General features: G+C 31.1%; 1 protein-coding gene across 1 annotated transcript; it reads right to left on the reverse strand.

The window, feature by feature from the left end:
* Positions 1 to 2,977: 2,977 nt before the first annotated feature.
* On the reverse strand, positions 2,978 to 5,732 carry LOC107955938 (ras-related protein Rab7). The gene is made up of 7 exons (XM_041108248.1): positions 5,507 to 5,732; positions 5,338 to 5,364; positions 5,124 to 5,223; positions 4,096 to 4,242; positions 3,916 to 3,996; positions 3,669 to 3,814; positions 2,978 to 3,239 (listed from the first exon to the last, which is right to left on the reverse strand). Exons 1-7 carry the CDS (start codon positions 5,557 to 5,559, stop codon positions 3,173 to 3,175), a joined length of 621 nt encoding a protein of 206 aa, XP_040964182.1. The 5' UTR covers positions 5,560 to 5,732; the 3' UTR covers positions 2,978 to 3,172.
* Between the last annotated feature and the right edge of the window lie 9,253 nt (positions 5,733 to 14,985).

Consider the following 14,985-nt stretch of genomic DNA (forward strand, 5'->3'; position numbering starts at 1 on the left):
TCATTGTTGAGTCTTCTGTATAAATGCAGCCCGAACTCGCCAACCACACCCATCGCCGGCTCTCCAACATCCCCCAACATATAATGTCAGTGTAAACTTGGCAACCTTGTAATCAATTGACAACTTCATGCTATACTGTTTGATGACAAACACATAGTCTGCCTTGTTTTCAAACCGTTGCCCAACGAACAACTCCTCCAACTACGAATTTGACGCCAATCTATGAGCAGGTACTATATCAGTGTACTCAAGGAACTCATATGCATGCGCTGCATCTGGATCTATGTTCAACATGTCGCCCCCAGGGTTCATTTCGTAAAATAATGCCATGACTCGGGTTACTAAATGAAGGGCCATGAACATCTTTAACCTCCTCTGGGCCTTCATCATCGATATCGTCCTGAACCTCATCAACATCAGGGTCACTAAAATCTTCAATGTCCTAATCAGAATATTCACCATTATTGGTCATTTCTCCGACATCTGCCTTTGTGCTTATTATCACCTCCGGATGTATTTGTAGACGAGGACTAGGGGTAGGGTTGTTATACAAACTCCCACTATAATTTGGATTTTCGGGTATTTGCGATGTCCCTCCGCATTCTAACTGGTCTATCCATCCGACATTAAGATCAAAGTCAAATTCGCGATGTTGACTTATTGGACTAACATTCTCAATAGACTCTAAGTCTATTAACTCAACAAATAACTCAACTGGTTGAGGGTTCTCACTCCTAGTCGACCACCATAGTTCCATCATAGTGCCCAAGTCATCATCATCTAATAGTTGTATCTCACAAAATTTGAATGGATCTGTAGAGATTGGAGACTTGTAAAATAATTTGGACATCGCCCTTCCACAACGGATAACTATTTTCGCATTGATCTTCCTTTTTATTTCTGCTAGCTTTACATTTTTTTTGAGTCACAACCCTACTCTTTGCTGACCTTGAAATACACAACCAACATCACCTTCTACAATTTTACCATAAAAAAGAGCGTACACCAAAAATACCTCATTATTATCTTGAATAGAATTTTTAAACTCTCCTACTAAACACAACAATTTCACCATTTTATATATGCTAGAGAACCAAGAGGTGGAGTTATTATTAATTTTTAAAATTTTAAATATTATTTTAAAAAACGTTTGAATATCTTTAAAAATAATTTAAAAAAGTAATAATTTAAAAAATTATATTTAAAATTAAAAACTATTTAAAATATACATTTAAAATATTATAAAACAAATAATAAATTTGAAAGGTCATATCTTTAAAAATAATATATTTTAAATATTTTATAATATTAAAATAATTATATTTAAAATTTAAAAAATAATATTTAAATTAAAAATATATATTTAAAATTTAAAATATAATATTATAAACCATTTAAAATATAAATTTCAAATTTTATAAAACCAATAATAAATAAAATAAAATAAGACATAAAAAACTTAAAAAAAAGAAGAAAAATTACAAAGAACCAAAAAAAGTAACGTGAATGAAAAAAATTATCTATTTCAATATGTAAATAGGCAGACATGCTACTGTCTTAAAATCTGGTGGTGTCAATCTATTTGGCTCTACCAGAAAAATGTAAAATTGTTTAAACCTTTCATACTTTTAAAAATTACAGTATTTTTTTAATATTTATACAAGTGACACTACTCTACATGATTCCACTAAAAAAATTAATTTTTTAATACAAATTACTGATGTGGCATGTTGGTGGCACCAAATACTTTGGCTCCACCAATTTTTACTATAGATTTCAAATTATTTTCATATTCTATAAAAAAATAAATTATTTAAATAAATAATTATTTTTTTGGGTATTTTTATAATAATAAAAAAACCGTATAAGTAAGAAGGGAAGGGGGACGATTCTGATTGCGGGAGTTCCAATGGAGATGTGGCAAATGTAGGCGTGGTATGAGGAGTTGACAAATTATTCAATTGATTTTGGTAGTCTAGCAGTAGCGGCATTTTGTCAAGTTTGAGCTATGGAAGATTGGGAAAAATATAATTTGGACCGTTTACTCAATTAGAGAAAAAAGCTTTGATACCATATAATAATTTTGAATATGATGAATGAATGACTATGATTTTATTGATTGATTAGCTTCAGTATTTATACACAATAAAGCTAATGAATCTCAACTAATGAAGTCTAAAAAATCTCAACAAAAAATCTTGAAATTCAAAAATAAAGCCTAAAGACTAATTCAAAAAAAAAATTGATCCGTTAACTGAAAAACTGAATCAATAATAAATCACTTTAATATGAGCTGCCATGGCTTTTTCCACCAACCACCACGACATCCTTTTTTTTTTTTTGAATGAACTAGTGTTGTAGTTATTGGTACTCTTTACTATTTTTTTAAAAAATTCTAAATCTCTTATTCCAAAATTAGCTTTTTGGAATTGCTACAAAATTCGTAAAATTATATATATATGCTCCAAATTATTAAAATTAAAAGAAATAAAAGTAATTATTAAAAATATAAAAATTATTCAAATCCTTCGCAAGAAACATGACATGTTTAAAGGTTAAATTATTTATTTACTAATATGATTTCTTTCTACTCATAGTTCAGTTAAATATTTATTTTTTTAACTAAACTAAAGGGTAAAATTTTAAAGACTGCAATATACTCTGTATTCTTGTGCTATTCATATATTTGAAATTTAATCTTTACACTTTTATTTTTAAGAATTTAATCTCTCTACTTTTTGAGTTTAAAAATATAAATTTATTTATTAACACGGACCAGAATTTTATTACATATTTAATATCCATATAACAAAATTCCATATACTGTACATTTTTAAATTTATTTTATATAATAAAATATTTCCAAATTCCATATTTTGGGTAAGCTCTTGAGCCGGATCGAGTGACCCAGCCCATGGAAGCAAAGTTGCTCCCTGAATTGATATTTTGAAATAACCATACATTGGGTACTGCTGGCTAAAAAACAAGAATACTAAACAAATTAAGAAGTTACAAATACACGGGCACCAAAGGAGAATTAACAGACTATTTTGTTCCTCACACATACACTAATGTACAGTATATCCCCCACATGAATCCATAACAACGGTTGGGTTGGCCAAATCATTCATAATGCTTACCGACAGGGAAAAAAATTATCACACGATATGCTTCAACATTCACATCCAGTTGACCTTGGTTGGCTGCTGCTGGCCACGTCAATGGTGTCAGGCAAATATCTTTACGGATGGAATATTCACAAGAGGAACATGAAAGAAAATAAATAAGAAAGAGATTAAGGTATTAATTAAATAAATAGAGTGAAATGAAATAAAGATATTGAAAAATAATTCCAGAATCTAAGTTGTTAACAACTTTCCGTCAGCAGAAATGGGTCCTCAAAATGGATATGATTTGCGATGAAATATACATAGAAAGACAATTGAACATGGAATAAGTTAAAATTAAGTGCAGTACTTTTAGCTGCTGCTACTCAAATTTGTCCATCAAAATGGTGTTGCATGTCTATATGTAGCAACTTATAGCTGACGGTACGAAATTGTTTTTTTCAGAAGAGGACGGTACTAAATTAAAGCTTAACAGTTTTCACATAATTCAAAATTAAACAAAAATGAATATGAGCGCATGGATAAAGCTGATTAACTTACATTTCTTCCTCTTCACCGCTCTTCAGCGCGTTCTTTGCTATGCATTGGAAAGCTTCTTCCACATTAACTCCCTCCTTAGCAGAGGTCTCAAAATATGGGATGTTTCCTTTTGAGGCACACCATGCTCGAGCCTTTTTCTCGGACACCTAGAGAGTCCACGAGAAGCAGATAATTGTATCTATGGGGGGAGAGAGTACATATAATTATAATGCCACTAGAAGAAGAAAAAATTAACAAAAATATATACCACTCTACTGTTTCCACCATCCACGTCAACTTTGTTTCCCAAAACAACAAAAGGGAAATTCTCTGGATCTGAAGGGCTTGCCTGCAAGAGGTTTTCAAATCATAATTTCTCTACTCAATAAATTTCGGAGAGTTGGTTTAATTATTTACAGTAGCATTCACATGAGTTTAGAATGTATACCTGAACAAGGAACTCTTCTCTCCAGTTGTTAAGGTTGTCAAATGATTTCATTGAGTTGACATCATATACAAGAACACAGCAATCGGCACCACGGTAGAAAGCAACACCTAAGCTCTGGAATCTTTCCTGGCCAGCAGTATCCCAGATCTGGGAAAAGATAATAACACGATGAACTTTTAACATGGTGCCAGCTCAAAATGACATATAAAAGCTAATATAAACCTATCTTAGAATGTAATGCTGCAATTTACTAGATAGTACTCAATGGTGGTCCTGCTCCATAAGGTTGTCAAATGCTAAATCATAGGATCCTGATGAGACAAAATTCATCAAGTGATCCACCTAGGTCTTTGTACGTGTGGGACACCATCATAACCTAGTTAATTATCACATTCTAAATCATTGCAAACTAGCTGCCCCTCAACACTAACACTATAACCAGGAAAAAAGAAACTTTGACAAGATTGCCAATAAACGAAAATGGGGGGTGCACTGGCAGTTTTGAATTAATGAGAAAAGTGCAAAGTAAGATGCATTTGCTTGAGATCTTAAAATTGTGTTTGGAAACTTCGATTTCAAAGTAATATAAATTGTGGAATAACACATGTAAATGCAACAATAATGATTATTTTTCAAATTCATGGATTTATTGAATGACCATTTCGTGGTGAAATTGAAATTCATGTTTTTATACCTTTCAAATAAATAACCATGTTGAACCTTCACTAACATATAAATAAGATAAGCATTTGATTCTTGTAATTTATAAAGTAAATGAAACCCAAATCCAAAATTTTAAATCATGGTTCTGAACATGGAAATGTAATTAAGAACCCCTCGTTAAGCTCTATTTTATGGAAGTTCAAACCTAAGCTTGATTCACGAGCTAGATATCAAAACCAAACCTTTCTCTGTAAAAAAGACACCATAATCGGCATGAAAATAAGATCCCAAAAAACAAATGCACACATCTGAAGCAAGCTCATAAGATAACTGATAAATGCTAGTTTCCAAGCACAAAAACTAACCTGTAAGGTGAAAAGCCTATCCTCAAACTGCACTTCCTTTGTCAAAAAATCAGCCCCAATTGTTGCCTTATACTGATTGCTAAACTTCTTATTAACATATCTAAAAGCAAAATGTAAAGGTAAACAATACCCTAACTCAGATCATAATTACTATTATTAATTAATAATTAAATACTAGTTAATTTTAAATTAAGCAACGGCTGCTGCAGGATACTGATTCATCAAAGACGTCTTCCCTACCCTGCAAATCACAGATCAATCACAGTCATAAACATTAATTTGAAAACCAAAAAGAAAAACTAAAGAAAATTGCAGGCGAAACAAACAACAAGTTATGATTTGAATCGAAAGATCCGTTCTGGAAACCATAGAAACATACTAACCCGCTATCGCCGAGGATGATGACCTTCAAAAGGGTTCTACGACGAGATGGCATCGTAGGAATGGTAAGGAACCGACGGATCTATAGATGTCAAGGAAAAAGAAAGCTAAATTTTTCTATATCTAGAAAGAGAGAGAGTGAATAAGGAGCTCGTGGACTTGTTTGTCTGAAAGGGAAATTTCCCAAGGAAAATTGGCTGCACTTTCTAGCTTTCTGAAGTTCTGTAGGAAAATAAAAATTAAATGGTTAAATTATTAAAATAGTCACTTTTATTTCTCTTAGGTTACATTTTAATCATTTATGTTTGAAATGTTACATTTTAGTCATTTATGTTAATGTGTTGTAAAATTTAAGTCATTGAGCCATTAACTGTTGTTAACAGTGTATAACGATAAACTGATAGGGCATGTTAAATCATCATTTCAAACAAAAATTTTAGGTTAAATTATACAACTGGTCATCATATTTTTTCATTTTAAGCAATTTATTTTTTTCTTTTATGTTCTTTTAACTTTCCTTTTTTTCTCTTTATTTTCCATTATTTTATGCTTCTCTTTTTATTTTCCTCCCTTCTTCACCTCTTTTAACGTGAAGGAAAAAAATTAAATTGCTCAAAATGAAAAACTATAGGGACAAATTGTATAATTTAACCTAAATTTTTGTTTGAAATGATGATTTAACGTGCCACGTCAGCTTAACGTTACTAAAATGTTACAAAACGATAACCTAAGTGACTAAAACATAACATTTCAAACATAAGTAACTAAAATGTAACCTGAGAGAAACAAAAGTGACTATGTTGGTAGTTTACCAAAATTAAATTCTTAAATGTAATTTTGAATCAATTTATATTTGGCAAAATTCTATAGAAGCTCCTTCTATTATGTGTTTTTTGTAAATTTAGGGTCAGTTCTTCATTGCTTAAAAAAACATTTCTAGCTTCAAAGCACTTTTGGAAGAAAAGATATGCAGAATAAACTGCTTTTGGCTGAAATTTTTAGCTTTTCAGCTTTTCAAAAACACTTCTGAAAATGAAAAGCTAAAAATTTTAGCTTTTCCTCTCTCAAAAGCAATTTTGGTATTTAATTACTTTTTCACCTCTCCAATAACATAATACTTTCATTTTCTTTTCTTGGTGCTTAATAACAAATCTGTTAAAATCATTAATTAAAAATGAAAAAATATTTTTTAAAATACTAATTACAAATATTTAATGGTTATATTTAAATATTTAAAACATAGTTTATATATTCTAATTAAATTTTATAAATAATTAATATTTATTACTTAAAATATTTAAAATTTATATTTCATATATTAAAATATTAACAACAAGTTATAATAATTTTTTTATATTCTTACTAAAATATAATAATATTAACTAATTTAAATATTATTTAAATGCATATTTGTTACTTGATAATAACATGTCTAAAATAGACATTTTATTTCTCAAAAGTATTTTTTGACAACAATGCTAAACACTCAAATTTTAAACCAAACTTTTCAAAAGCACTTTTTTACAGCACTTTTCAAATGTATTGCCAAACTAGCCCTTAGTCCTTTTATGAGAATATGTGATAATAAGATATATATATACAATTTTTTATAATTGGATAAATTTTTGCACCTTTAAAAAATAATAATTAAGTATAATATTTATTTAATTGTAAAAAATTAAAAATAAATGCCACATCATACCATATTTTTCCTTAAAAAAGTTAAATTATTTAACAAAATTAAGGGGGAAAAGGATCTCATGACTGGGAATGTATAGCTCGTGGAAAAACTAAAAATGATAAACTTATAATAAAGAGACTAAAATAACCAAAAACATATAGTATTGGGACTTTTAATAAAATTTGACCTTTATATGTTGATAATTCAAAATACTTAAAATCAAATGTAAGTAGAATTTTAAGAGATAAAACAATATTTAATCTCTGAATTTAGTAAGTTTTTTTAATTTGGTATTTTAATTTTTTTAGGTCCACATTAATCTCAAAAAAACTTTTCATAATTTGGTAATTGAACAAACTTTATAAATAACTAGTTTCAAGACAAACCCTAAAAATTACCAAGCAAAATTTCAAGACACATCCTCAAAATTCTCTCTCCCAAATCAATTTTCAAAGCCAAAAGAGTCAGAACTTTTCAAAAACATCCTTCAAGAAGATTTTCAATCTCCTCTCCAAACAAAAGGTTTTTAAAGTCTTCAAAATAGGTGTGGGATCTAAACCTAGATCTTTGTGTATAATTGAATCAAATAGAAAGCAGAGAACTAGTATAGGCAAACTCTAGGAGAAACCCATTTTTCATGTGCGAACCCCTTGTAGGCGAAACCCTCTTTGCATGCAAACCCCATGTATATGAACCCCTATTAAGTGAACCCATATGTAAAACCATATAAAATTGAATACACGAGCCCTAAAACATACATGCAAACCCCTGTTTATGCGAGCCAACTTGTATAATTGTTACATGCGAACCTCCACTTACAAGCTATCACTTGTGAGCACCTCACTGATAATATACGCAAACTTATTCGATTCTATATGCGAACTATGATATGTAAACCTTAGAATTTTGCAAGCTTATATGTGAACCCTAAGATTAGGCAAGCTTATATGTATACAACCCCTAGAATCATGCGAGCCTATGTGTGAACCCTAGGAACATACGAGCCTACATGTGAACCCTAGGTACATGCAAGCCTATGTGCGAACCCTAGGTACATGCGAACTTATATGCGAATCCTAGGAACATGTGAACTTATGTGTGAACCCTAGGAACATGCGAATCTATGTGCGAACTCTAGGAACATGCGAGCCTAATGCGATCCCTAGTTGCATGTAAGCATATATGCCATGCGAACCCTAGGTACATGCAAGCCTATATGATCATGTGAACCTGTAAACATGTTAAATAACTAGACTGATAATTCATATAAACTCATGTACATATGACATTGTGTTTTATTTGTTTACTCGCACCAATTATATGTAATTGTGTGATAATGAGATAAATGTATGCTTAAATACATGCCTTATAATGCCTGTATGAAATATTGGAGGTAGAATAAAATGATGATAAAAAGCATAGAACATGCTAAGTTTATGTGCATAATTACATGAAATCGGGTATGGAGGATGAAGGAGTTTCATAGGAGACAGTGGCAAATTAAGTCCACACCAAAAGTCAGTACTACACGAAGTAGGCGACAATGTCATCTAAACTGGACAGGACGAGATGGTAGATTAAAAACACCATCAAAACTGAACCAAATTGGGATGATAGTTTAAAAGGCCATCAAAACCAAGCAACTAGGATGATAAATTATTATAGTAAAAGTCATCGTTACAGGTGACAAGTGAACGACCATCGTCCCCGAAAATAAAACCAGGATGGAAAGCTATTGTAGTGGGTTTTTAGAGTGTCGAGCAACGGTCGATGACGGATAGGATGGACGGGTAGAAACTTTAAAACATTTATTGCATCATATAAATTTGTTATTCACTGATTTATTATGTATTTCATGATGAATGCTTTAATTTCTATTGATTTTTTTATATATGTTATTGTTGTTAATTATATGTAATAATTTAGAATTTAGTCTCACACTGTTGTAAGCTAATTCCCCTTTCTTTCCCTCTTAGGTAGCAAAGAAAACTAGGACTCGGAAAGGCATCAGAGGAACCTCGGATTAGCAGCTCATTTGTCGTTATTATTATTTTAAAGTTTTTATTAAAAGTTTCCTTTAATCATTCTCGGGATGGTAGTTATTAATTATTTTTCGCTTTTATATTTAGGGTGAAGTTGTTTAGCTTATTCATTCTAAGGCATGACACTTAGATAATACTTTGATATTTGCATGTTTTGCTTTTCCATTTAGAAATCCATTACTTTAAGTGTTTTCTGTTGCTTTATAAAATTTTTAAAAGTTTGATAAGTCATTCTTTAAAAATCTTACCTCGTTTTCCAAAATCTTGATATTAATAATATTGTAATTGAATTCTTAAGTAAAACTGGTTTAAATCAAATAAATATTTTCCTAAAAACAACAGAGCGATTTTTCATACAAAATCAACGCAAGTAAAAAAGAGGCTTTACAAGATCACCTCGGTGACCGAATGTAATGCCTTCGACTTAGCCGAAACTTCTAGGTCAAGTCGGGGGTGTTACAATAGAGATTACCCGATTAGTGTTAAAAGTCCATCTCAAATGGTGGGACTAACTCTTCCTTGCAATTTTGGGTCAAATTTGTAGTGCTTTATAACTTGTGGAGTTCCTACACAGAAATAGAAAAAACACAAAAATTTATAATAATAAAATTTTTTTATAATTAAATAAAATAATTAAAACATACAAACTGAAAAATAATTAAATCATATGTACTTCCCCCACACTTTATAACAAACATTGTCCTGATATAAAATAATTAAAGTGTAAATAAGAAAACTTCAAGGTTGAATCCTTGTTGTCTTGGAACTATCGGGATTTGTGTTCTCTAAGTGAATAGAAAATACTTGCGAATAAAATATAAACTTAAATAAATAATTAAAAACTATAGTTTCTGAGTTTGTAAAGAACAAAAAATGGCGAGAATCGCATGGGTCTGGACCGCTAAGGCACTGAAACGTTGCATAGTAGTTGGCTTGTCGCAACAGAATCTCCTCCTCATCGCGATGTTGTGATAAATTTTATGCTTCCCCAAGTCGTTTCGTCACGGTATGTCGCGACACCTTATAGTAGTATCACAATTTCGATCACTTTGTTGTGGCTTGGAATCTCGGCTCGTCACTACTAGCGATGATGGCTCATCATTACTTCGGATTATGACTTAGCCCTTTCACACTTGGAGGTGCTGCAGCTCGTCATGACATGCACATAATGGTTGTTGGGATGTGGCACTTCCTCGGTTATGGCTAGAAGGTGTGTCGACTTATTGACACATTCACTCAAAATCGATTTAAGCTTCAAGTTAATGGTTAATGTTACATCTACTTCTAAATCTATTGTTACATCTATGTTAATTGGATCGGAGACATCTTCGGTTATATTCAATTTGTTCCCATCTCCGGATCCAAACTCTTGTTGACTTTCAAGATTTAATTCCGAATTGTTGTCGATGATACATTGGTCATTTGGATCAAAATTGGAGACATCATGTACGGCCTCTTCTAATGGAGTCTTTACTTTGTAAGTTTGTTGGCGTTCCTCGATCATGAACGACATCATATCCTCTAATTGTTCGGCTTTCTTGTCCAATCGTTCGAAACGTATGGAAAAAGGTTGCTCCATTTCTTCGCACGACAATATTTCATGCGAATTATTGGAGAAATTAGGAACATCATGCACAACCTCTTCCAATGGATTACTCGCTTGGGATTTTTGCCAGAAAAATTCCTTTAATTGATCTAACTATTGTTGAATTTGCTTTGATTTAGCTTGGAATTCTCACTCACGGTTTTCCTTCTCGGACGTATAGTCATACAAATCACAAGGATTTTCGGCTAAATACTTGGATGTCCCTAAAGGTCGCTCATATATCTCTTCCATCATTCGTTTCTTCGTTGAAGCAATTTTAGCATGAGTGATATTTGGTTCTCCATGATCTCTCATTGTTTATATACTCCCTCCTCGTATACTTCGTCGTCATCCCATTCGTTCGTCGAATCTCCATACCTCTCGGATGTATATTTGCTCGGCTTAGGTGGAAGTTCGTTCGAACACTTGAGTTGCTTGTCTTTGTAATCACAACTCCATTGGTTTGTAAAATCTCCATACAACAAACTCAATTTGGATTGTTCGTACACTGATCTATAAAAATCAATATTCATAATTAAATCTGATAATCAACAAGGTAAATGAAAAATATTAAAATAAAATATTTACTTAACTACAAAAATTCAAAATATTTTTTTATACTAAAATAAAATTAATTAAATAAAAGTTATAACACTATCTAGCTCGTTTGTCTTTCGATTAATATTATCTTACAGTAATCAATCTAACAAAAATTTCACCGTTGCAATTCCCGATAATGGTGCCAACAACTTGACCGCCTATAAATGTGTTATCGTTTATAGTTAAAAATCACACAAAAAATATATAAATTTAATTGGTGGTTTCCACAAGCGTATGGGTCAAATTGTAATATAATAAAGTTTACAATGAAACACTGAAAAATATTTCGATAATCGTATCCAAGGGATTGTAGATTGGAGAAATTGTTATTAAATTAATTAAAAATAATAATTACTAATCTAATCGAGTCACAAATTTGTAGTGTGAATCAAAATTAATATTTTAATTAAACTAATTAATTTAACTAACCTAAATTAACCTAATGGACTTTCCTATTCCTAATGTTGACAATGCGAGTTTTTAGCCTATGATCAATTAAATCCCTAATTATCTAATTAAATAATTAATTATCCTAAATTGAGTTATTTATGACACTTAGCTAAGACTATCCTCCCGGTTCATCTTCATTAAAGATTACCACCTAAGTCACTCTTCCGGTCTCTTTCTAGGCATATGGATACCTTTTCGGTCTCACCGCTTGACACAAGTTATACACGATATGATACCCTTCCAATCTCACCTATCTCGATATTCTATCAGGGTGCCACTCCCTAATATACTAACTACCTTTGAATAAATAATCACTTAACAAATAATTTAGTTTATTAATCGGATCATGCAAAATATAAATAAAACACAATAATCTATTCATTTATTCATACAATGATTAATTGGCCAAATTAACGAAAGATAAATAAAAGAATATAAAAGAAGAGATAGAAGAATGCTTATGAATAAATATATTGAAGCGCAATCTCAGAGTAATCTTCACTCACAATTGTCTTTACATCGGAATAGAAAAATTCTGACTAAATGAACATGAAAAGAAAATATAAAGAAAAATTGAATAGAAAAATTGTTTGTCGAAGTCTGCACACAATTCCAGTGACCCTAAGGTTGCTTATACAAGAAACAGTTTACTTGGTGACCACTCAAACCTAGATACAGTTAGATACCAATAAATAAAATATTCTGCTAAAAGTTAGGGTCCAAATATGAAAATATCCCAAATCGTCGCATCGTTGGGATGTGGGAATGCTCCTCGTCACAATGTCGCCACCATGAAGTTCCTCTCATGATCATCATGTCGTCGCGACGAGAGAAAGCTCTTCGCCACGACGTCAAGTGTGTTACAGGCCCTGGCAGCTTTGTTGGCTTGTCGGGCTCCTTATATTGTGGCCCAATCATCATTCCTCATATTCTTGGACCTAAACTAATATTCTACACACTTAAATAGCCCATTAGTCACTCACGAGGCTCGAGTCGGCCTTACAGGTCATCGAAATATCAGAAAATGCATAAAAATATTTATTTTATTAATATTTTATTTCTAACCTACTAATAGAGAAAATACAATAATTAATTATAAACATGCTAAAAAATAAGCTTATCAAGTGTAGAAATTACCTAAAATAACTACTACATTTGACATCATGTCATTAGGGCATCATGCTTCAGCAGGCACACTAGACGAGGGATGCAAGGGGAATCATGCCCCAGCTGATCAACGCTAGTTAGAAAGGGTCAAGGCATTGTGCCCCCGCCTAGCGACAACACGCAAGAGGCACGGGGATGATGCTACAATAGAAGCGATAACACCATGACACACGGAGGATTGCACCTTAACGTGGACGATGCATACGAGAGGGTGTTGGGAGCACACCGTGTTGGCAACTTGTTCCGAGCTTCACGTGCAACAACCTCAATTCTCCAGGTTTTGGAGCACTTTTGAGAATTTACTTTTTCAAGGATTCAAAAATTAGAAAAGTAGAAGGCTCAAAGAATGCTTTAGAAAAAAACCTGTAATTTTTAATTTAATTATTTATTTCCTTTTTCTAGGATGAAACCATGGAAATTTATAGTTAGTCAAAGTCAGTTTTATTTTTCAATTATGGATTAGATAATTAGTATATTACGTTTGATTGAATGTTGATAAAATCGATAAACATGTCATGCATATATGATGAAGCATGTCATATAAATTAGGAAATAATGTCACTTGATCTTATCTGCATATATAATCATTAATCCATGAAATTGGAATTTAAAACCTTGTATGTTTTTAAATGATTGAATGAGAGAAGGTCCATAAACAATACCTCTGACATCCATTAATGGACTCTACGTGATAACATGATAATACTTTGACTCGGTTTTACCTTGACTACACCTTACGGTAAGCAGTATTGTATGGTGGAAATATTGCCTGCATTATTTGACACGTTTTTAAGGACGAGAAGGATATAAATGACATTCAGGTGACAATGACATGGCTATAGAGAATATTCATGGTTATGTTTGATAAATTGATTGTACAACTTATTGCTCAACATGCTAGTGTTAGATTTGATTTTCAAAATATATAAAATATTTGTGCAATAGAATTCTAAAAATTTTAATAAATAGGAATTTCTCGTTATATCTATTACAATAAATCAAGTTAATCAAAACATTTATGTACAAATATGTCCAATGTTACCAGAGATAAGTTATGTCGTATGGATCCTCCTGGGATGTCTCTAAGCTTTTCGATCAATCTGATTTTAATCTCTACCTAATCCAAGCTTTCTACCAAATATTTTTTTGTTATTTTCAAACTCACAAATGCTTGGAGAGTGGTCTCTAAACCGAAAACACAAACACATGATACACTAACATTTTGAAATAATATATTTTAAAGTACTAATATTTTAAGGTCAATTTGGATATCGCAAAGTAATTGGATGTGTTTGGCTGATAAAGTGTAATTATATAGTAATTCCCTGTGTCATGTTTAGTAGTACAAACCATAATTACCCAGTTACATAATAAATATTAATTACTATAAAAATTATCAATGTGATACAAAATTTCTAAACGACTAACAAAAATTAAAATCAAATAATCATATGTAATATATTAGTCCAAAAAAATAGTCGATAATACGATTACTAATAAAAATAACAAGAAAAATAAACATCATATGCATTTTTATCTAATTGTTTTAACATTTCTTGAGTTATTACCTTTTTAACATTGAACATATTATCCTTATCATTATCATCTGAATATTTATCACTAATATTATTAATATCTCTTTTTTTTATATACTTTTTAAAGAATGGATCATCTAAATTCCACCAACAAATGAAATTATGAAATAAGCAACATAATAATACAATCCAACCATTTTTTATATTATACTAATGTTATATTGTTTATATGAGAAAATTTATTTTTTAGAACAACAAATGTCCTTTCAACCACAATATAAAACTTTAAATGTCTCAAATTAAAGAGTTTACGATTTGTGTCTAGTGCTTGTGTCTGATTCTATTCTCCCAAATAATACAAAAAGACTTTTTGTATTTATATAATTACAAGCAATTACGCTTTAATTTATGTTAAAAAAAT

Source organism: Gossypium hirsutum, chromosome D12 (genome assembly GCF_007990345.1).
Source record: "Gossypium hirsutum isolate 1008001.06 chromosome D12, Gossypium_hirsutum_v2.1, whole genome shotgun sequence".
Lineage (NCBI taxonomy): Eukaryota > Viridiplantae > Streptophyta > Magnoliopsida > Malvales > Malvaceae > Gossypium > Gossypium hirsutum.